Source organism: Candoia aspera, chromosome 14, assembly GCF_035149785.1.
Source record: "Candoia aspera isolate rCanAsp1 chromosome 14, rCanAsp1.hap2, whole genome shotgun sequence".
Lineage (NCBI taxonomy): Eukaryota > Metazoa > Chordata > Lepidosauria > Squamata > Boidae > Candoia > Candoia aspera.
Genome location: NC_086166.1, coordinates 155432 through 178438, shown reverse-complemented (window position 1 = coordinate 178438; position 23007 = coordinate 155432). Strand labels below are relative to the sequence as shown.

The 23007-nt window shown below is 51.4% G+C and overlaps 2 protein-coding genes across 3 annotated transcripts; one reads left to right on the top strand and one right to left on the bottom strand.

Moving 5' to 3' along the window:
* Positions 1 to 5904: 5904 nt before the first annotated feature.
* MPG (N-methylpurine DNA glycosylase) lies at positions 5905 to 7392 on the top strand. Its single transcript, XM_063315140.1, has 3 exons — positions 5905 to 6029; positions 6385 to 6589; positions 6900 to 7392. The coding sequence occupies exons 1-3, from the start codon at positions 5928 to 5930 to the stop codon at positions 7283 to 7285; spliced, it is 693 nt and encodes a 230-aa protein (XP_063171210.1). The 5' UTR covers positions 5905 to 5927; the 3' UTR covers positions 7286 to 7392.
* A 345-nt stretch (positions 7393 to 7737) lies between these two features.
* NPRL3 (NPR3 like, GATOR1 complex subunit) lies at positions 7738 to 22961 on the bottom strand. 2 transcript variants are annotated; one of them, XM_063315138.1, is made up of 14 exons: positions 22739 to 22961; positions 21290 to 21359; positions 20088 to 20126; positions 17385 to 17514; positions 14739 to 14813; positions 13603 to 13756; positions 13106 to 13187; positions 11902 to 12039; positions 10862 to 11018; positions 10118 to 10224; positions 9824 to 9953; positions 9449 to 9683; positions 8605 to 8797; positions 7738 to 8289 (listed from the first exon to the last, which is right to left on the bottom strand). In XM_063315138.1, the coding sequence occupies exons 1-14, from the start codon at positions 22854 to 22856 to the stop codon at positions 8124 to 8126; spliced, it is 1794 nt and encodes a 597-aa protein (XP_063171208.1). In that variant the 5' UTR covers positions 22857 to 22961; the 3' UTR covers positions 7738 to 8123. The 2 variants fall into 2 exon arrangements, with proteins under 2 accessions (XP_063171208.1, XP_063171209.1); XM_063315139.1 differs by lacking the exon at positions 20088 to 20126 and having other exon boundaries at positions 22739 to 22960.
* Between the last annotated feature and the right edge of the window lie 46 nt (positions 22962 to 23007).

Genomic DNA, 23007 nt, shown 5'->3' with positions numbered 1-23007 from the left:
CTTGGTCCAGCATCAGCGATAGGCAGCAATTGCAGACGTTCTTTCCTGTTTCTGGGTCATTTTTGTTTTAGAGCTTTCCAGCAGATGGTATCTGACAGACGGTATCCTCTCGTTTTCATGCTTCAGGCTTGCCACCTCTTCTGATTGTTGGCTGATGCTTGATAAATTCATTTATCAAGTCTGGCTGTAAAATGTAAGACTGGAAATCTAAAAGACTGAATATCTTAGAGTTCCAGATGTTCCAGATGTCCAAGGACAAAGGAAGGAGCAGGTGGAGTGATTAGCCAACCTACCCAGGGTAAAAGGGCAGCAGTTAGGAAGACCTTGGTCCTGCTTCCCACCCCCAACCTTGAGAACAGCAGTGCTGATGGGACTGGTGCCTGCTGGGAATTCCTTGGCTGCCAACAAGGCTGGCCATGAGCCATAGGGCAGCATCCTGTGCTATTTCCTGCAGCAGGAGACATGGAACCGTGACGGGTTCCCTGGCAGAGGCTGGAGGGTCATTTTTAGACAAGAGTATCAACAGCACCAAGCCGTTTCTCCTGTCTGCCTATAGCAGAGGCTGAGCCTCATGGAACACCTCTGGTCCACTTTGCTGCCGGGATGGGCCCCTCTGCATGCAGCAAGCCCTGCTTAGGCAGTCCAGGAAAGCTGAGGCCCTGTTAGAATGTCGGGCTAGACTCTAGAGCTTCAGCTGCAGCCTCTCCTGGCTAAGGGTAAAAACCCTTAAGACTGAATGGACACAGTTCCTGGATCCACTGAGGGAGGCATTTCTGCAAGTTGTTGTTGTTGTTTATTCGTTTAGTCGCTTCCGACTCTTCGTGACTTCATGGACCAGCCCACGCCAGAGCTTCCTGTCGGTCGTCAACACCCCCAGCTCCCCCAGGGACGAGTCCGTCACCTCTAGAATATCATCCATCCATCTTGCCCTTGGTCGGCCCCTCTTCCTTTTGCCTTCCACTCTCCCTAGCATCAGCATCTTCTCCAGGGTGTCCTGTCTTCTCATGATGTGGCCAAAGTATTTCAGTTTTGCCTTTAATATCATTCCCTCAAGTGAGCAGTCTGGCTTTATTTCCTGGAGGATGGACTGGTTGGATCTTCTTGCAGTCCAAGGCACTCTCAGAATTTTCCTCCAACACCACAGTTCAAAAGCATCGATCTTCCTTCGCTCAGCCTTCCTTATGGTCCAGCTCTCGCAGCCATATGTTACTACAGGGAACACCATTGCTTTAACTATGCGGGCCTTTGTTGTCAGTGTGATGTCTCTGCTCTTAACTATTTTATCGAGATTTGTCATTGCTCTTCTTCCAAGGATTAAGCGTCTTCTGATTTCCTGACTGCAGTCAGCATCTGCAGTAATCTTTGCACCTAGGAATACAAAGTCTTTCACTGCTTCTACATTTTCTCCCTCTATTTGCCAGTTATCAATCAAGCTGGTTGCCATAATCTTGGTTTTTTTGAGGTTTAGCTGCAAACCAGCTTTTGCACTTTCTTCTTTCACCTTCATCATAAGGCTCCTCAGTTCCTCTTCACTTTCAGCCATCAAAGTGGTATCATCTGCATATCTGAGATTGTTAATGTTTCTTCCAGAGATTTTAACTCCAGCCTTGGATTCCTCAAGGCCAGCTTGTCGCATGATGTGTTCTGCATACAAGTTGAATAGGTAGGGTGAGAGTATACAGCCCTGCCGTACTCCTTTCCCAATCTTAAACCAGTCTGTTGTTCCGTGGTCTGTTCTTACTGTTGCTACTTGGTTGTTATACAGATTCTTCAGGAGGCATACAAGATGACTTGGTATCCCCATACCACTAAGAACTTGCCACAATTTGTTATGGTCCACACAGTCAAAGGCTTTAGAATAGTCAATAAAACAGAAATAGATGTTTTTCTGAAACTCCCTGGCTTTTTCCATTATCCAGCGGATATTGGCAATTTGGTCTCTAGTTCCTCTGCCTTTTCTAAACCCAGCTTGTACGTCTGGCAATTCTCGCTCCATGAACTGCTGAAGTCTACCTTGCAGGATCTTGAGCATTACCTTACTGGCATGTGAAATGAGTGCCACTGTTCGATAGTTTGAACATTCTTTAGTGTTTCCCTTTTTTGGTATGGGGATATAAGTGGATTTTTTCCAGTCTGATGGCCATTCTTGTGTTTTCCAAATTTGCTGGCATATAGCATGCATTACCTTGACAGCATCATCTTGCAAGATTTTGAACAGTTCAGCTGGGATGCCGTCGTCTCCTGTTGCCTTGTTATTAGCAATGCTTCTTAAGGCCCACTCAACCTCACTCTTCAGGATGTCTGGCTCTACCTCACCGACCACACTGTCAAAGCTATCCCCGATATTGTTATCCTTCCTATACAGGTTTTCTGTATATTCTTGCCACCTTTTCTTGATCTCTTCTTCTTCTGTTAGGTCCTTGCCATCTTTGTTTTTGATCATACCCATTTTTGCCTGGAATTTACCTCCAATGTTTCTAATTTTCTGGAAGAGGTCTCTTGTCCTTCCTATTCTATTGTCTTCTTCCACTTCCGCGCATTGCTTGTTTAAAAATAATTCCTTATCTCTTCTGGCTAACCTCTGGAATTTTGCATTTAATTGGGCATATCTCCCCCTATCACTGTTGCCTTTTGCTTTCCTTCTTTCTTGGGCTACTTCTAGTGTCTCAGCAGACAGCCATTTTGCCTTCTTGGTTTTCTCTTTCTTTGGGATGTATTTTGTTGCCGCCTCCTGAACAATGCTGCCAACTTCTGTCCAGAGTTCTTCCGGGACCCTATCTACTAAGTCCAGTCCCTTAAATCTATTCTTCACCTCCACTGCATATTCCTTAGGAATATTAGTGAGCTCATATCTAGCTGATCTGTGGGTCTTCCCTAATCTCTTTAGTCTGATCCTAAATTGTGCAAGAAGAAGTTCGTGATCTGAACTACAGTCAGCTCCAGGCCTTGTTTTTACCGACTGTACAGATGTCCGCCACCTTTGGCTGCAAAGGATGTAATCAATCTGATTTCGGTGTTGTCCATCTGGTGAAGTCCATGTATCAAGCCGTCTCTTAGGTTGTTGGAAGAGAGTGTTTGTTATGCAGAGTGAATTGTCTTGGCAAAATTCTATCAGCCTGTGTCCTGCTTCGTTTTGTTCTCCCAGGCCATACTTACCTGTAATTCGAGGTGTCATTTGACTGCCCACCTTAGCATTCCAGTCTCCTGTGATGAAAATAACATCTCTTTTAGGCGTGTTGTCCAGTAGGTGCTGCAGATCCTCATAGAACTGCTCTACTTCAGCTTCTTCAGCATTTGTGGTTGGGGCGTATATTTGGATCACTGTGATGTTAGATGGCTTGCCCTGAATTCGAATTGAGATCATTCTATCATTTTTTGGGTTGTATCCAAGCACTGCTTTAGCCACTTTACTATTAATTATGAAGGCTACTCCATTTCTTCTGTGGTCCTCTTGTCCGCAGTAGTAGATCTGGTGGTCATTTGATGTGAAGTGGCCCATTCCAGTCCATTTCAGTTCACTGACGCCCAGAATGTCTATCTTTAATCTTGACATCTCACCAATAACCACATCCAATTTGCCCTGGCTCATAGATCTTACATTCCAGGTTCCGATGGTGTGTTGATCCTTAGAACATCGGATTCGCCGTTCACCACCAGCACCGTCGGCCGCTAGCCGTCCTTTCGGCTTTGAGCTAGCTGCGTCATCACGTCTGGGGCTAGTTGAGCTCATCCTCTGTTCCTCCCCAGTAGCATTTTGACCATCTTCCGACCTGGGGGTCTCATCTTCCGATGGTATACCGACATATCTCTGGTTGTACTGATCCATTTAGTTTTCACGGCAAGAATACTGAGGTGGGTTGCCATTACCTTCCCCAGGGATCGCATTTAGTCTGACCTCTCTGTCATGACCTTCCCGTCTTGGGTGGCCCTTCACGGTTTAGCTCATGGCATCATTGAGGTGCTCAAGCTCCAGCACCACGACAAGGTAACGATCCTTTGCTGAAGATTTCTGCAAGTAGCAGCAGCCTATACACACCGTGGTCTGAATACCCCAGAAACGTGGGGGGTGGCTATGTCAAATGCTACTCAGATACACATGTTGCAACCACTGTACCCTCTTCCAGGTGAAGAGAAAGGAAGGCATCAAGTTGACAGCTCTTTGCCGAAGGATGATGAAAAAGTCCAGTTGCACAGTTCTTGGGGCCATGGAGTACCTTGACCAGGAGCTGTTCCTCCACCCCCAGATGTTCCTACATGGCCAAGATCCAATGGGAGGTTATAATTAGCCCCCTTCCATGACTTCCAGCTTAACTGTCAGCCTTGGCAACAGCTGCTCCTCTTTACCGGTTTGCAAACATGTAGCCTCCTACGCCACTGCCTTTTCCACATTTGCACCTGCCTTTTTCAGGACGTCAGGTGGTTGGGTTCCCTTCCTTCTTTACAGCAGTCCAGGAAGAGAAACCGTTTCCAGGTCTAGCCTGGGTATGCCCCCCAAATCAGCTGATCTTCACAGCTTCCCTTTGTAAATGAATAGCCCACTTGGCACGTGGAACAGAAGAGCTGCCTCTTGCAGCCAGCTGGGGCTGGGGGTGGGGGGAGCCACGTTTGCATGCTGATCGTAGGTCAGGCTCCTAGCGAAGCTCTCCTGGACTCGAATCAGCAGCCACTGCTACGCTGCCGTGAGGAGGGGGCAGGGCCTGGCTCCCCCTTGATCAGTTCTTGTGGTGGGCTTATGGTGGCAGCTGCCTGGCCAGTTTTGCCTTGGCTGGGGGGTGATTTAAAGGTGCCATTCCTTTGCAGAAGGGTCACATTTGTTTTGCTCCAATGGGGAGGGGCCCTTAAACAAATCTGTGGCTCTAGATGGGAAGTAGGCAGAGGCCAATCCCAAGACATCGGATTCCCACCCAGCCCCCTCCTTTGGCTGCTCATGGAAGCCAAGGAGAAATGGACCCCCGATGTCTGTAGAGCAGAAGCTGAGGCGGTCTTTCTCCCTTGATGGCATCCACCATTCTCTGAGCTGACACAATGTCCTGAACCAGGTCATGGCAGCCGGATTCACAGGGCATATGAGGCTAAATTGAAAAAGGGTGAGGTGGTTTGTGGTTCAACATGTTGTGGGAACCCAGCCATGGTCTTAGCAGGTCGGGTGAATTCAGGCCACCACGTCGGTTCAGAAGAGCGCAGGAATCTATCACTGGGTTTTTTTAGCGAACCCTTTTAAAATAAAACAATAGGCAGAATGGCTGCTGCTGATGGAACTGGGGCAGGTTCAGTTCCACTGCACTGTCACTGAAGCCTGGCCACGGAATGCCGGGCCCCCGCATTTCGGCAGAAGCCCCGTGCGGGATCGGGACCAAAGGGCCTTCACACCACAGAACGCCAAGAAATACATTTGAAGCGGCGCCGCTGCCGCTTCTCCCATTTATAGCTGGGGCTGAAAAAAAGCGGCCGTTTGGGGCTGCACGGCAAGCTTGTTAGGCAGAAATCGGAAAGGCGGCGGCTGTCCCCGCCCTGGGTTTCCGCCCGCCCCCTCTTTCTGCACATTCTCCGGACGCATCCAAGGGAAATGGGGGCACAGGAGCCCCCTCATCCCTGGGCGCCCCGGCTCCAGCGGACGGACTCGCGCAGCGCGCAGCGCCGCATCACGGCTCAGACCCTGACCCGGGCCTACTGGCCCGTGCCTCAGCTTGCCCGGAGATCCCCTTGGAAGGAGCAAAGACCCTCGTGTGGAGCCCCGAAGAACCTGGAGCCGGGACTGCTGCCAGATGAGGTGGGCGCGGCGCGAAAGCAGCTCGCTTGGCGGAGGGGCAGCAGCCGGTGGGCCCAGGGAACGTGGAGGCGGAGCAGCAGCGGGGTACCCGGAGGAGCTTCCGGAGGGCGGCCCCTCCTGCTTTGCTTCGCCCCGCCCCGCTTCCCGGCGAGCAGCCATGTCCGGGACACGGGGACGCTGCAGCAGCCCGCCGTCCCGCCTGGGCGCCGACTATTTCGACCAGCCCTGCGTCCGCCTGGCCAAAGCCCTGCTGGGCCAGGTGATCCATCGGCGGGGGGGGGGGGGGCGTGGCAGCCCCGGGAGCGCCCTTCGGCCGGTCTCCCTTCCCCAAGCGTGGGGGGACCATGGATCCCACCATCCCCAGCCAGCACGGGCCCCTCTTCCTCAGGAGGCGCTTCTGCTCTTTCCGCGACCAGACCAGCCCGGTTACCGCCCAAGCGGCCCGTTTCTGTTGCTGTAGGAAGGCTGCCCCCCATTCACCACCCCCCGGATATCGGAGCGCTTCTGCGGGCCCCTCCGCAGCCCTTGCCTCGCAGCCGGCGCGGCGCCAGCCAAGGCCTGCCCCGCTAGGGAGCGGCTGACGGCTGGGGCTTTCCTGCTCTGCCTCGTTTCAGGTTCTGGTTAGGAAGCTGCCGGACGGACGAGAGCTCCGGGGGCGGATTGTTGAAACTGAAGCCTATCTGGGAGGGGAAGACACAGCTTCCCACTCGAGGGGGGGGCGGCGGACCGCAAGGAACGCAGCCATGTTCATGCAACCGGGCACGCTGTACGTGTACCAGATCTATGGGATCTACTTCTGCCTGAACGTCTCCAGTCAAGGTAAGTGGTGACAGCAGGTCCAACTGGGAGCCCCCAAAGCCCCTCCCACTGCCTCCAGCCCCCCCTTCAATCGCATGTGCAGATCCTGCCAGGGGTGAACCCCAGGGGCCTCCAGCCCCTGCAAGGAGCATCTTGTTTGAGGGGGGCAAACCTGGAGCCTTCCCATTGCTCCTGCTTCCTGCTGTCCCCCTCAGCTGCAGCTGCCTTTGCCTAGCCCAGGGGGACCACCGACACTACCAGCTCGGGAAGAGTGCTCCTTCCTGGGAGGATGTAGCAGTGCCAAGCAGGGCTTTGCTCAATGCCTGTGCAGGGGAAGGAGCAGCGGTCCTCCTGCGCTCCCTGGAGCCTCTGCAAGGCCTGGATGCGATGAGGGAGCTGCGCCTGGCTCAGCAGAAAGGGGCTGCCCGGCCTCTGGGGGACCTGCACCTGTGTAATGGGCCCTCCAAACTCTGCCAGGCCCTGGCCATTGACCGGAGCTTTGATCAGAAGGACCTGGCCTGCGACCCCACCATCTGGTTGGAGCCTCAGCTGGAAGCCCTGGGAGATGAAGTCCTTGTCTGTGCCACACGCGTCGGCATCAGTGGGGAGTGGGCCCAGAAGCCATTGCGTTTCTACCTCCGGGGCAGCAAGTGTGTGAGCGTCACTGACAAAAATGCAGAGGTGGGCCTTCCAACACCACATAGCACCATCACGTAGAGGAATGTTTTTAACGTGCAACATTAAGCATGCACTAACATTGATGCCAGTAGCGGACTAGAAGTGCTGTTTCAGATTTATTTATGTAAATAAACATGTTTTGCTTCCCTCCAGTGTCAATGGCGATGGAACCAGCTGCACAAAGTAATCAGAAGGCAGGAAGGCACACAGCCTCAGGCCAGCTTTGCTAGAACCTCCCCTTCCACCTGATCCTGAAGTGTAGCCTCTTTGTGCCAGGGCAACCCCAGGGAAACTGGCTGAGCTGGCAGGCCAGAACTACGGTGCTCCAGCAAAATCACCAACTGCAGGTAGTCTGGGCCATGGGCTTCCACTAGCCACCTGCTGCTTACTGTGAGCACTCGGCCTGTGGCAGAAGAAAAGCCAAGGGTGCTGTTTCACCACAGGCGTTCATTCCTAGCCCCCACCCACCCACCCACCCACCTTTTCCTTTCCACCTTTGCCTGATTTTCATTGTTATAGCACACGTTTTCCTGCCTTTAAAAGCCAAAGAACAGCAGCCCTTTCCCCCACTCCATGATTTGGGGTGGGAAGACAGCGCTGCAATGCCGAGTCCCATCCCTGCAAGCCCTCCTTCCCTCTCTCCCCTTCAGTGTGGGTTATGCCGGGGGATCCAAAGAAGGCTGCAGCCCCCCAAGGGGAATGAACACGAGGCCACCAGGCAGCAATGCCTGGAAGCGCCTGGGCTAGGAAACAGGCCTCCTGTACTTTCAAGCAGAAGATGCTCCCTCAAAGCTCAAGACAGCGGCATCTAGCTTGGGCCCTTAGGCCACCAGACTCCACCTGGCTCCTTCCTGGCCCTGAGCAAGCCTCCCCCTCCTCACTTCTGGAGGGACTGAAAGGCTGAGATGATGGGGTCCTCGTGGTTGGTCACCACCAGCACGCTACGGAACTTGTCAAAGAGCATGAGCAAGTGGGAGCGGCGCATATTCTCGTTGTACATGATCTCCTCCAAGTGATGCCGTCCCCGGAAATAGTGCAGCAGCCTGCGAAGTGGGGGGGGGGGAGAGAGAGAGCTGTGTTTCAGCATGGCTGCAGCCAGGCTTGCAGCAAGGCAGCAGCCATGCAAATGGCCAGGACGTGGCAAATGCCACATGCACTTGATCTTAGCCCAAGACCTGAGGAGGCCATTCGCTGAGTCCCTGCCCAGAAGGGGCAAGCTCATGTGCCCCAAATGTTTGGCCCTGCCACCCAAATGCCAAGCTTCCTTACAAGGGCTTCATCATGGGGGGCGTGCAGAGTCCAGGCCAAGGGCCACGCCCTGCAAGCACCACCATGGCATGCCTCTGCTCCCTCGTTACCTGGCAAACATGCGCAGGTCCTCTGGATTGTGAGCTGCCGGGACACTGAGAATGGCTTCCCGCTCATGCTCCGAGAGGCTGGTCAGGAGGTTCTCCGTCATGCGCTTGTTCACTGGAGACTCCGCACCAGGCAGCAGCTCTGCACTGGAGTTGTCCATGCTGGGGCTTGTCAGGGTCATGTCATCACTGCTGGCTGCGAAGCGGGTAAGCGGGGAACTGCAGGGCTGGCGGGACCCACCTTGCCCGGAAAGTGGCCTCCTGGGCAAGGGAGGAAGCCCCCTTGCCAAAGGGGTGGGGGGCCCTGTGTGGGGAGAGCACCCCCAGGGAGATTCCCATGACCGCTGCCCTCTTATCCTTTCCTGCTGGGAAGACAGAAGCAGCAGAGGGACCGAGGCAGGCTTCATAAAGTCCTCCTATGTTAGAGGCTGGAAAAATTATTTCAGGCACTGCTACACTCTCTCTCTCTCTCTCTCTCTCTCACACTGCAAGGATACAGCTCTTCAGCAAAAAAGAAGAGCTTATGGTGATCTGAACCCAACTTGGCCACTGTGAATTCTAGGCCTCCCTTAAGTATGAAAGTCAGCTGGGTGACTTTGGGCCAGTCCCTCTCTCTCAGCCCAACCCACCTCACAGGGTTGTTGTTGTGGGGAAAACAGGAGGAGGCAGGAGTATTAGGGACGTTTGCCGCCTTGAACATGCGCTCGCTTGCTCTCTCAAGAAGGTGGGATAAAATTATTGTTATTGAAAATTCTTGGTAACTGGTCAGAGCAAGGGCTTGAAACCCATGAACCAACTGCTGTTCCACTGATTGGCTGAGCCCTGGGAACAGGGGGCCACCACTTACTTGGAGAACCGAAACTGAGTGCGCTGGGAGTGCTGAGGCTTCGGCCCCCAACCCGGGCAGGAAAGGGTAGTTCTTCTACTCTGGCTCGAAAACCTTCCTCTTCCTCCTCCTCCTCCTCCTCCTCGTCCTCCTCGTCCTCCTCCTCCTTTGGGGGAACCATTAAGCAGGCATAGCTGTGCAACTGGATGAGAAGCCGGTGTTGAAGCATCCAGGCCACCATCCGGATAAGATGTGTCTGGGAGGGAAGGGGAGGCCATTAGAGGGGCCCAGGAGCTTGGTCATTATAGCTTCTCAGCCACCCAGGAGCCCCCTCCTGGGGGTTGGGAAGTTCGGGTGTGTGTGTGACAAAATGGAGGACGAGGAGCTGGGACTTGCCTCCTGAATTGCTGGAGCAAGAGGATCCTTGAACTCAGACAGAGAAACTGGCCAGGAGAACTTGGACAGAACTGCAGGTAGATCATGGCCTGGAAACTGACCGGAGAACTCCTTTGCCAGAGGGGAGTAACTGCAGAAGGGAAGGGCAGGGAGTGAGCAGGCTTCCGGTCTCACAGCTCCTGCCCAGCCTCTGGGTGCCTCAAGTTATCCTCATCAGCCCCTGCTAAGGTTGGGAGACAGGAGCTCACACCCAAAGCCATCCCTGCGGCAGAAGGAACAGGCTGAGCAACTCACAGGCAGACGCTGGCATTGGGGGAGAGCATGTAGACATTGTTCTCACACAGGGGATAGACCATGAGGGCCTTCCCCCAGTAGACCAGGTGTGCAGCCAGCTGAAACACCTGCCATGAAAGAGAAAGCACCTGTTGGGACAATTCAGCAGCACCCCAGGAAGGGCAGGCTGGGTTGGACCAGCTGTGGGCCAAAATTTCCTCTCCAAGGAGAAAGGAGAGCAGCCATGCAGTATGCTGTCTTTTGCCTGCACAGCTCGCACAGGCTCTCCTGGCTGGAGGAGAAAGCTCCCCTTCCTCTGCTGAGGGTTGAGACCAGGCAATGTTCAGCATGCCACTTTCCCCTGTGGGGAGGGGCCCAAATCCCAGGTGCCCGGGAGCAGGGGCAGGAAAGGGTAACTGCCAACATGCTCAGCTTGCGGGTGCACTAAGGAAGGGGAGGCCAGGTTACTCAGATCCTGCAGGGCCTGATCCAGCAGCTGGCTCTTCTGGTGCTCTTAAAGAGAGGTGAAATGCAAGTAGGCGGATGGCGCCACTGAGCATAATGCAAAGGCAGGGTCTAATACCTCAGTTCCGGTATTGAAAAAGGATCTACCCTCACCCACAAGGTTTTCATTTCCCCTGGGAGATCCTGCTGCACCCAACAAAGTAGGTTTTGGGGTCAGCTTTGCCTTCTAAGCTCCCCTGGCTCCTGTTTTTGGGTAGCCTATGATGTAGCAGAGGGCTCTGGGGTTCCCTCAGAGCTCACCTGGAGCAGCGCCAGGTCAGCATCCTGGGCCAGCTGTTGGAGGTTCTTCACAGCAGAGGCAGTCCTGATCACTCGCACCAGGGCAGGGGAGCAATCCAGGGGCAGTTCACTGAGGAGGGACTTCTCATCTTTAAGCAGCAATAAGGCGTGGTAAGGCCTGCAGAAGGAAGGCACAATGGGGGGTGGTGGGGTGGGGAAACTGGCTAGGGTGAGGGCAACCTGCAACAGCTAGGAAAAAGCTTCTGGATTAATTTCCACATTCACAGTCATTTCTGTTCCACAAGAGACTACTTAGGATGGGTGCAAGAGCCTCTTGGTGGGTCAGAAATGGTGACTGAATCCCCAAAAACAGAGCAGCTGAATTTGTTGTGTCAGGAAAAATGGTTTTCACAGGGCTTATTAAGAAAGCATCATACCTTCAGTAATATCAAACTCAGCTTTCCAGGTCAACAACTGCAAATGAGACTCTCTATTCCATTGCACAAATTGAACATCATACATTCAAATCCTGTTTGGCAGAAATCACGGGTGTGGGCAGCTCAGACGCTAAATATTGGCAGACAAGGTGACGAGAGTGGGAGACCATGTGGTTCAGACTGAATGCATTAGGTATATGAAAGAGAAAACATTTTGACTGCCCAAACAGTAATAATATAGAGATAATGCCTGCACAACTGGTGGTCAAAATAGCTGGTGGTCAAAGATCAAAATGCCCCCTAAAGGTTCCTCTTTGGGCTTGTGAATCATTGGGTGGTGGAGAAAAATGGGGTGGTAAATGAGACAGGAGAGGAGGCACTTGGGCCATGAATTCTCAGGTACTGCTACAGTACAAGCTCTCCTCTATCAAGGCCGGGCTTCAAACATTCCTGCTCCACAATCTCCAAATTTCAGACATAAATTTTCAGCCCCTGGGATGGCCTAGTCTCATCTACACCCCAAGAGGTACGACTGAGGCAAGAAAATTTTCTAAACCAAGTTGCACTCAGAAAATAGAGCAAAATAAAATAATAATTGTATTAGCAAGAAAACCCTGGTCTCACCGAATAGCTTTCAAGCTCCTTTCAATGGCTTCTGGGGGGATGAAATTGGACGCCACATCATGGATTTTATGAGGCAGGCAGAAACTCACTTCTAGCCAGTTGTTGATATGTAGCTGGACCAACCCTGTTGTGCAGAGACTGAACGGAAGGAGAAAAGCACCAGGGGGTGAACAGCCAAGGTTCGGGGACTAACCTTTCTGCATGGCACCTGTTTCAGCTTCCAGGAAGCCAGAGCAAAATGTTCTCCAAGGTCCCTTCCACCTTCTACCTTCTGTAATTTCGAGATTTGACTGAAAGAATCACTTTCTAGTCTAGTGCAGCATTCCCACAGAAATGCCCATTCTACACATGCACGCATGCACAAAGAGAACCACCGCCACCTGCTGGCGGCAAACACGTCAAGTCACGCCTTAAGCCAACCACTAGCAAGCAGCTCCTTGACTTGGCTGAGAGGAAGGCTGCTGCCCACTGGGTGGAGTTGACCAGCTCTCTCAGAGCAGCATCCTGGTTGAGTTCCCCAGAAAGGCTTCACCTTTGCCTTGATCAACTGCTGAAGCGGCCTTTGCTCTGGTGGGGCATCCGAAGAGAGAAAAAGCGACAGGCAAGAGCAAGACTGGCCTCAAGCACACTTAACCTTCGTGTGGGTGCAGGGCAAGGGAGCGTGCTATCTCCAGAGCATTTACAAGGCCCCAAAGGGAACAGAGCCTGCTCCCCTTTCTTTGAGGAACCGGTGCCTGGAAAAGCATGGAAGTGAAAGGTCACTTCTGGTTCTGGACTGGATAGTGAGTGGTCAGGAAACTTTCAGAAGGGAAGCAGTCGGTTAAATTTAGATAATTCTTGATCATGAGAAGGAGAATTCATCTCTATCCACTTTAATCTCTCAAGTCTTAACTGGGAGGCATTCTGTTTCACACAAGCCTTGCCCCACTGGAGAATAAAAGATATGGGGAAGGCAGCTACACACCTGAGACCCTGAAGGTCTCGTTCCAATTACTTTGGGGAGGGGGAGCTACAGAATTGACACTGCACCTCTGTAACTGTATTGCTGCGTGTGGCTCCCCTGAGCTCCCCGATGTCGGGATGAGGCTGTCCGCCCCTGCTGAAGGATGCTCCTGGACCCAATGACAAAGAGGCCACCCCACCTCCTGGGGAGAGTGGCCTCTAAAGAGCTCAAGGGTTACTTACACAGGGGCAAGCACATTACCTGTCATAAGCCTCTTTAAGGTCTCTGGCCAGCTTGCACTTGGGAAGAATGTGAGGGAAAGGTGACTGAGGGCCATCTCTTGCTGTGGAGGGGAAAAAATACTTTATTTTTGGAGTAGCTGAAGCTCTTGACGTATATTCTTGAGAGGACCCCACAGCAGAGCCCCAGCCTTCTCCCCAAACAAATCATTCCCTAGCAAACTCATGAACTAAGAGGGTTTTATGGACCTGGGACATGCCTGACACTGGACTTTCTAAGCAGCATGCGCTATTTGCGTCACCTTGGCCAGCAGCTCCAACCGGTGGCCACACAGCAACCAGCATCACGTGCTCACTGGTCCAGCCTGGGCCTTTGGGTAAACTGAGTGGGGCTAAAACAGCCTCCCTTGGACGCTGCTCTCAGTTCAAGAGTCCAGGCTGCCAACTGTCTCCTGCAGGAGCCACATCCTAGAAAGTGGAATCCCAGGTGGACGAGATCATAAGTTGCCTAGAGCTCACTTTCTGACATGGCTGAAACCTCATCTTGAATGGCCAGGATGAGTTTGGCCTCCCTGGTGAGATACTGGCAGCGTCTCTCTTCATGCTGAAGCACAATGGCGATGCGCCGGGAGAGGTTATGCAGGCAATTGATCACCGAGGGGTCCGCAGTAGCCTACAGGCAGCAGACAGAAGCAGAAAGCATCCGTCAAGGATGGCAGGGCAAGCCCAGGTGGATTGGAGGAAAGGAGAAGACACCCACAGGGCAAACCTGGCAACCAGCTAATTCCCTCCCCTCCTGCCACCCAACATTGTAAGATGCCTCCCGTTCAAAGCTGTGGGACCCAATGTGAGGGCAGAGGGGCAGGAGTAAACCCTTTTCCAGCCCTCAGCCTGAGCCTTGTGGAGCCTTCGGCAAGAAACAGTAGATGACAACCCAACAAAGCACCAACCCCGGACACGACATCATACATAAGTGTCCACATCTCATAGCCCACAGAGGCTGCTTAAACCACTGTGAAAGGAGAAGGGAGGACCCAGGCTGCTATCAGCCATGCACAGCTGAACAGGTGGGGCCCGAGAGAGTCGGTAACCAAAGTGGACGAAGCAGCTGTTTAAGGCCTGTTAAGGAAATGGATGGCCAGATAATGTGTGCCACCCAAAGTCACAAACTATGACTCAGCATTATGAAACTGCCCCATTTTTGCCAAGTCACAGCATGGGGCTAGACATCAAGCTGTACTCCAACTGCCCCACTGCTGATAACCCCCTGGGCCTTTGCCTGCTCCAGCTGCCCAGAGCAGATGGGCCCTGCCCAGGAGCTGGAACTCTACACCAAGCTGGTTCTCTTGCCAGCTCTAAAGAGAAGTCCATGCCTCCAGGTCAACCAAGGCAGGAGAGATTGGTGCCCTTGGCAAAAAGTGCCAAAGAGGTGACTAGAAAGACCTGATGAGAAAGGCCTTGAATTCTCTCCCTCCTTAGCTGAACTGCTAATGTCCACAGTCACCCCCAAGGGCCCCCTCCATAGCCAACCACAGCAGAGTGGATTGCTCCTCTCCGGGGGATGCGAGTCCAAGGGAATGCAGGTGCCCCAGCTTGTGCTCCACATTGCTGTCTCACAAGCACCGCTAGGTAACATTCCATCCAGACGGTCTTACCCTTAAAGCAAAGACCACATTGAAGAGAATCATGGTGGGCATCTCCCTCTTGGGAGAGGGATCTGTCTTCGATACCTGCACAACAAGAAAGAACATTTAGACAGGGCTAAAAGCAAGCAGATCGGGGAAAGGTGGGCCAGTGAGACAGCTGCACAAAAAGCAGATTTGTTCATGGGCTACAGTAATCCCTTCACTTGGACCAGTTAGGCCGCCTGACCTGGAAGTCATGTTTTAAGAAGAACGCAGATAAATGACAGTGTATCCAGGTCAAGGAGACTAAAGTGATGAAGGCTCAGAAAAAGAAGGCCTAAGAGGCATGGAAGAAAGAGGACCAGAGCTGCGGTCTCCCAATAGCTGAAGGATGCTGTGCAGAATACACACCAAACCCGTTTCCTTAAGCTAAATCCATAGTGACCCCCAGAGCTGTAGGGCATTGGAGCAGACTGCCTTGGGAGGCAGTGCAGTGGATCTATTTAGGCAGAGACTCAAAGGGTTGGGGGGGGGTGGATTCTCCAGGTGTGGCTTTCCTCTGTCAGCAGGGAGCCAGGACAGGGAGTTGCCACCACAGCGCCTTTCCATGAGTCTCAGAATCAGAGTTGGAAGGGCCCATTTAGGTCACAACTTTGCTCTACGGAGGAACCCAGTTAAAGAAATGGCTGCCTGCTTTCCATCTGAATGCATTCAGTGAAGGGAAAGCTTTTCCTAACATCCAACTGGAATCTGGCTTCTCGTAACTTAAGCTCATTATTTTGTGTCTGCTCTTTGGGATGACCAAGAACAGGACTTAGCCTGCTCCAGTGGGACATACTCTCAGGAGCACCTGGAGAGAGGTATCATCTCCCCTACCCAGTGCTCTCCCCCCCAAGTCTTGGCTAAACTTTCCCCAGTCTTTCAGCTTCTCTTTGAAGGATACAGTTCCAGATTCTTGAGAGTCTGTGCTGCCCTTCTCTGAATCATTCTAAAGGGTGGTGCTGTGGTGGAATTACCCTTACAGGTGCCCAGAAGTAGACACAATATACCAGGCGGGATCCGACCAATGCGGAATAAAGTAAAACTATTAATCACCCACATTTGGACATGACACTTCTGCTGAAACAACTTAAAACTGCCTTTGCTTTCTTTGCAACCACATCATGCTGCCGATTCATATTGTTTGTAATCAACAAGTATTCTTTTTCACAAGTACTATCCCCTGTTCTATGAAAAGTTGCTGGTGGCCTGTGGAATATGGACACCTTTGATTTCCACCAACTAGACACAAAGCCAATAGGAATTGCAGGTCTGTCACGGTGGAAGGTATGTTTGCTGGCTGGGATCCTGAGGGCACCACATGGCTCATGGAGCAATACAGCACACCCAAGAAAGGTGTCACATCTTTCCAATGCTTCGTGTGGATAAATGGAGCTTAGTGTGGTGGGCCTGCTGTCTTCCAGGGCACTGTGTTTGTCTTCACTAACAGCTGTGGAATAAATGGCAGCCCTTGTCTTTCCAGAAGGATGCTCAAGAGAAGCCATGGGGGGATTATTTCTACATGATGAATTCCCACATGCCATCTATCCAGGGACCTCCACAGAGGCTCAGTCCTGAGAAATGAAATCATGGACATGGGAAGCAAAGAGTGTTTCAAGTTAGTCATTCCATGAATATATGGAAAATCCAGATTTTCTAAACTGAAGGAAGAATGAGTAATCACCAAAGCAATGAAATTAGGAATTGTTGCTTCTTATAGGAATCATATGACCTTGCAAGATGGAGCAGAAAAGCCTGAAGTTCAGGGCAAACAGTGACCTCTTATAAGGGATGCTTCATCCAGAAAAACCAAATGGAAGCAAAAGGCTTTGCACAGTACACCTAACCTGGTTAATGAGTTAAACCAATTCCTTGGATTCACACAGTACATTAAACAATTAACTAACTGAACAGACTAAGCCACAGAAGAACCACCATGGTTAATATTAAAGTGTTTGCAAATGCATCTGCTAGGCCTTTCACTGATCTGGGTAAGCATGTTGGTGTGAACACCAACCATACCTACAGAAACACTTCCCACTCCTGGGGGAGATTAAGAAGAACTGAGTAGCTGATGCCTGTTAAAACCTGGGCAGATTAAGAAGTGCTCATACAGCACATACTCACAAGAGCAGGAACCTTCTCCAGAGAATGCTTCCACGTGAAAACCAAGGCTAGATTCACACACTGCACTACATCAGGCCTTGCTAAACCCTTGTTCATTTATTACACAATCATTTGTACAGCATACCATGCAAATGATGGTTCAGTGGGATCTTAAAGCGATGTGGGTTCAAAAACAGAGAAATCAAATACCAAGTAAGCCAGCTGGTGAAGCTGTGTAAAACAACTCCCAGTACTGAATCTCATTTTAGAATGGAGAGGAGGACTGGCTCCCAAAAGAGCTGGAAACTCTTCTGATGACTGGGACTATTTCCAGTCATCAGCTTCAGAGCAGAGTACGAGAAGTGGAGCCTGGGTCTGGGATCCTGGCTGCTGGCCTGCCTTTGGAACGACTGGCTTTCTGCAGGGTCCAAGTTGGAAAAATGGCAAGGGTGGAAATTCAGTAACAATTGGAAGGGGCTTCTAAGTGGCATGCTCCAGCCGCTGCAAAAGTGCTCCGGACCTGTGACATACCTGGCCAAAGGCATGCTGCAGCAGAGTTGGGTGCCCAACAAAACAGATGTTATCAATCTTCAGCTCAAACTTTTTACCACACATATCCGATTTAGTAGCTAAAATTGTTGCCAGAATGACATCTGAAAACCTTCAAAACAGAAGCATAAGAACAGAAACACATATGACTGTGCTCATGGTGACCCGAACACATCCCAAAGCTGGGCACCATTTTGTATTCAATATTAAATATTATTCTGTAACCATTCTAGATAAATAAACACTAGGATCCTTTGAATGCCATTAATTTGTCCACATTATGTATTTAGAATCATCAGAATTACTGAAAGGAAAGCATCACAGCCAATGATGGGATAGTCATGCAACTCTCAGGAAGAAGTGAAGAGGTTAGGAAGGGTCACTTCTGTTGGAGGGTCCAGTGGTCTAAGCAGTGAGAAGTTGCAGCAGCTGAAGCAGATTCCCCAAATATAGACTCTTCCTGAGCTTGCCTATAAAGGCTGTCAAAGTCAAGGATCCCATACTCAGAGCAGCAAAGAAATTTTCCTCTCCCAGTCCCATCCTAAGGTGTACTTGCAGCTCCTCTGGTGGCTACACTAAACTAAGCTGCTGGCATGTAGCCTCTTCTCTCTGCATGATCTAAAGTTTTCCTCCACAGCACAAATCTCTCTGGTGGAAAAGATGCAACCTCTTTCAAGGTGCAAGTGCCCAGAGTACCCCTGCACCAACCACATTTAAAGAAATGCTTCCCATTCCCAACAGGAGAAGCCAAGGAGATTAAAGGCATCCAACATGGAGGCTTGCAGGCTGGCCAGGATCACAGGCCTCAGAGCACCTGCAACACCAGGAGAAGTCTGGCTGTCTGCAGCTAATCCAAGACATGAACAAAGGGTGACTTTTTGCAGTGTGACAATGGCAGCCTTCTGGGCAGAAGTATGTACTCTAGCTCTGAACTTGCTTTTTAAGAGCTGAAATGTGTATCTTCTGCATATTCACATTCAGACCTTTTGTCACAACTTCCCCCCACTGAGGTTGGCCAGGTGCAGATTCCATACAAAGGTTTTTTTCACTGCGACTGCAGAGAGCAGTTGCATCATTTTGTTGTGAGGGCTGTGGCTTGGAGAGCTGTCAGCTTATCGGTCCTCCCAGAGAAGGCAGGGGCAGCCCCAGCCAAGGCAGAATTGTGGCCTTGCAATCTTTCCTACCAGAGACCTGGCAAGGAATGTTTAAACTCTTTTTTGCATGAAGACCAAAAATAGCCCTACAAGGTGCTCTCCTTAATACAGTATGGAAATCCCAATGGGTCTGGGTAGGGGAAAGTGGGTTGAAAAAATCAAATTCCTGAACCTTTTTACATCTGGTATGTGCAAATCCCTTCCTTTGCTCTGTTCTAGCAACAGAAAATTCCAAGTTTTGTTCTTGAAAGAGTAAGTGGAGCTGTATTCTGCAGGTTAAAAATGTGGAGCTTCCTGAGAAGTCTCCCCAGGTCCCTGTCTTCTCACAATGGGTCACACCCTGGCTAAGCATTTGATTTTAGCCTAGCACAATGGGTGAACTCAAGCAGCTGTGAGCATTTCTCTTTAGAAGACCAGCTATTTAACAGCAACTCTGTGGAGCTCATTGCTTTGTTAAGGGCTTCCAGAATGTTGCTGCAAAAATGTCCTGCTTATGACAGCGTTTGGGGACCCTTGTTTTAATAATGCTGCAACCTGCTTCGATCAGCAATAGAAGGGAGAACAGTCCCTTCTATTCATATGCAATGCAAATAAGTATCCTCAGGGCAAATAATGACCTTATCTGAACTTTCAGCAGCTTGCACTTTCAAAATTAAAGGGAGAATTTCTCCTATGAATCCTTCGGGAGTTCATACAACTCTCTGGAAGGCTGTTAGAAGGGAGCTCTGAAAGAGATTCAAAGCCTTTCATAGCGGCATACCCCTGCCCGGATTCTGACTGTTTTCTTCAGCTTTCCCCTTTGGCCCACTTTTTCTGGCTGCACACTGAGTGCCACTGGGTCTTGGGAAAAGATTTAGAGCAGTACAAAAGCACACACCTAGGGCAAATAGGTAGTGGAGAGAGGCCTGACCAAGAGAACCATCTATCACAACCCTTCTCGTTCTAGCGTTGCACTGGCTAGCAGTTCTAAAGCTTGTAAAGAACACCAGATTGGAAAAGAGTGTAATAGCCTGAGAGTAGAGTGGCCTCAATTCTCTGCATCCCAAAAAACTAGAGAGCAGCCAGCTTTTAAATACTGCATACAAATGCTTCACAGACTAAAACGACACGTTGCCGATATGGTGAAAAAGCGCTCATTGTTGACTGCAAAGTGCAGTCTTTGCTTCAACCTGTGTATGAAAAGAAGTCTCAGACCCTCCCACCTACTGAGTCAGCTTCTTGGTCCATCTAATCCAGTCTTGTCTCCACTGACGGTAGTTTCCCAGCCTAACCTGGATGTGCAGCCGGAGAGGGAACCCAAAGCCTTCCACATGCGAAGCACACGCTCTGCCATGGTGCTGCAGGTCTCTTTCCAGACTGGCCAAATGGCAGGCCGACTCCTTTAAGTTTCTCCTAAGCTCACCCATCACATCTGCACTCCACTATCATCTGGTTCATTTACAGCATAGCCCAAGACAGAAATTACGAACACCATACAAGAAGATGATGGTGAAAAACAACAGCCACTTGAGACAGAGGAATTGGGTCTTACCCTGATGCCACCTGCTCGTCAGTGAGAGGACGGGGCTCTCTGCAGACAGGAACAGGCAGGGGCCATAAGCACCACGCAGAAGCAAAACAGGAGAATCAACCAGACAAAATCACACAAGGCACACTATTCACACACTACAGAACGGGACAAAGGAATCCCGATAGCTTGCAGTTACAAATAAATGATGTTTCTCAAGTAAAATGAAAACAATGAAACTAATGTGCTGTGAGTGAGGACACCCCACACACTGATGGCATAAATGAGAAAGGAGGAGGAGCCTCCCAAGGGCTGCTCATGGCCACAGCAGCTAACCTGTACTCCCCCCAAAGAGACTGCAGAATAAGAGATGGGCAAGCAGGACAGAACATGCAGGGAAGTCTTGAGGCTGTGGGAGTGAGAACTGTGGACTCCACAGGCCTCACCAGGCTCTTCCCTCGTGGCTGCTGCTGCTCCTGCATCAACCATTCAGGGGATGCCACAGTTTGGACTTATGTTTCCAAAATCTGAGCCATTGCATCACCACCTGATATAGCGCAGCTCCTTTCCTTTTGGGTCACAGAAAGCAGCCCATCCCAACCTTCTGTAGTATGGAGACCCAATGGAGTACCTTTTCCTGTGTTCCTGAATTCTGCGCCTCAGGCTACAGCAGTAGAAACACAGGCATATGTCCTGAATGAGAACCATGAAATTATAGCCAAGCCACCTCCTCAACAGTTCTGGACAACAGAGAAGGCAGTCTAGGACCACAGTGGGACCTGTAACTGCTGCTGTAATCACAAACAGGCCCCAGATGTTTTGTTCATGCCAGACCACAAAGAACCAAAAGAGGGCTGGGTCCAGCTTCAGCACAGAGATGCCCTTGAAAATTCCCCAGCTTTTCCAGAGGCTGAACAAAAAGCCAGAGAGAGCCAATGTCTCTTGGCCAGGGGGAATTCCTCTGGAGCCTTTTTCCCCCTCTGTTAGACCCACCAGGCAGTGAAGAGTTGACTCCTGCCATTGCTAATAGCTGAGGAGCAACAGACCTAAGGATCCATCACTAGGATAACTGTGATTCTTAAGCAGTGCAAGAGTTGGCTACAGTACTTTTATGTTTTCCTCAAAACCAGGACATTCACCAATCCTCTCACAAAAAGGAGTTCAACTTTGCCAACCCACATGCCCATACGTAGGAGATCTGCAAAAGGGGCCAGGGAAACATATACCTGGAATCTCCATCCAGATCTTCTATGTTCTCACCAATGCTGTTTACTGCATACCTGCTCCTTGACTTCCCTAAAAAAAAAAATGGAGTGGGGGAAACTTCAAGCCTCAAGAGATTATTCACTGGTCCTGTTCACCCAGCACGCTTTGCAAGGTCATGGAGGGAGAGGCAGCCTATTTTGAGAGCATCCTAACATCTTACCCAGACAATTAACCTAGAGGCATGTTTCAGGGTAAGGAGACTCATCTTGGCCAGCCACGCCATCTGAATCAAGCTTACCAGGGGGGTCAACTGCCCTTTTAAAATGAAGTATTAGAGAGGCCATGCAAAAATCAGACTTTGGGGGACAGAATGAGCAAAAATAAGTAAGTCCTCCCCAACTCTGTGCATGGTGGTGCAGACTCCAATTAGATTGCCATGCATTTTTTTAAATTCTTTTTTTCCCACTCTGCAAGGAAATATTCCAGGGGAATGATAGTCTGCCAGTCTCCTTAGCAGTGCAGGTTGACTAAGTCACAAGATCATGTGCCGCCAGCACATTTAACTAGGGGACCAGTTAAGTGGTTCAGGCCTGTCACGAAGCACCCAGACTGGCTTGTCACAGCCAGGATTAAGCACAAAGGAAGTACTCTAGTAACCAGATAAGCCCACCCTTGCTATTTTTTGTTCAGGCCCTGACTCCAGTTACTCTGTCTTTTATTAATAAGCCCCCAACATTTAGGAAGTGTTCCAAGCAGTAAGTTACAGGAACTGGCATGTAAAAAAGCTAATCGAATATGGATTGATCAAGAACATGGACCCAAACACCACTTTGAAGAATGCCCTAGAGGTCTTTGCACCAGACCACAAGTGCCTGCCCAGGAAGACTGCCGGGAAAACGCTCAAACCTTTAAAACCCCTTACTTTTGAACAGGTTATGTGCTGTGCAAACCTGGCCCAGATGAAGTGCTACAAGTTCAACTGTGAAATCAGCAGAAGTCATGCCAAAACACGGACTGGACCCCACACTCTTTTAACCAGTTACGCTCCGAGGAAATGCTGCAAAAGGAGCCGTTAAACGCCGGCCAGGTGAGAGGATAATCCGAGGAGGGCAACGCCAGCCCACCTTGGCAGGTGCAGCGACGGGGCGGAACTCAGTGAAAAGGCCAACTGGGGGCAGCTGCCGTGGAAAAGTCTAACTCAGGCCGGGGACGGACAAGCCAGCGCCCCCGCGATGGCGCCGGCCGCCCCGTCTGCCTGCGGGACGTCTCCCGGGAGCGCGCCGCCCCAGCGCTGGCCCGCCGGAGCACAGCCAGAATCGCCGGTGGAATTCACCGCCAGGAGACAGGCGCCCGGCCTTCTCGGCCCCGCCGGGAGCGGGCGGGTGCGCCGGATCACCATAGCAACGGCGGCGGCCAGGCCTTCCGAGGCGGGGCCTTGGCCGCCCACCGCACGCGCGCTAATTGCTCACCGATCTGGGCAGCCGGGTTGCCGGGGCCCCGCTGGAAGGGGAAGCGGAAGAGCAGCTTGTTGCCGCGGCTGCCGGAGCTCACCAGGATGACGCTGACCGGGCTCGAGGTGTCCCCCATGCTGCCTCCCTCGCCCGCGCTCCCGCCCCACCATAGAGCCGGAGCCGAGGGAGTAGAGGGGCCCGCCGCCCCTTGATGCCCGGGCACGGCGCGTGCGCGGTCGGGAAAGCTGCTCTCTGCGGCCGGCAGCCTGTCGTCATTTCCGTCCGTC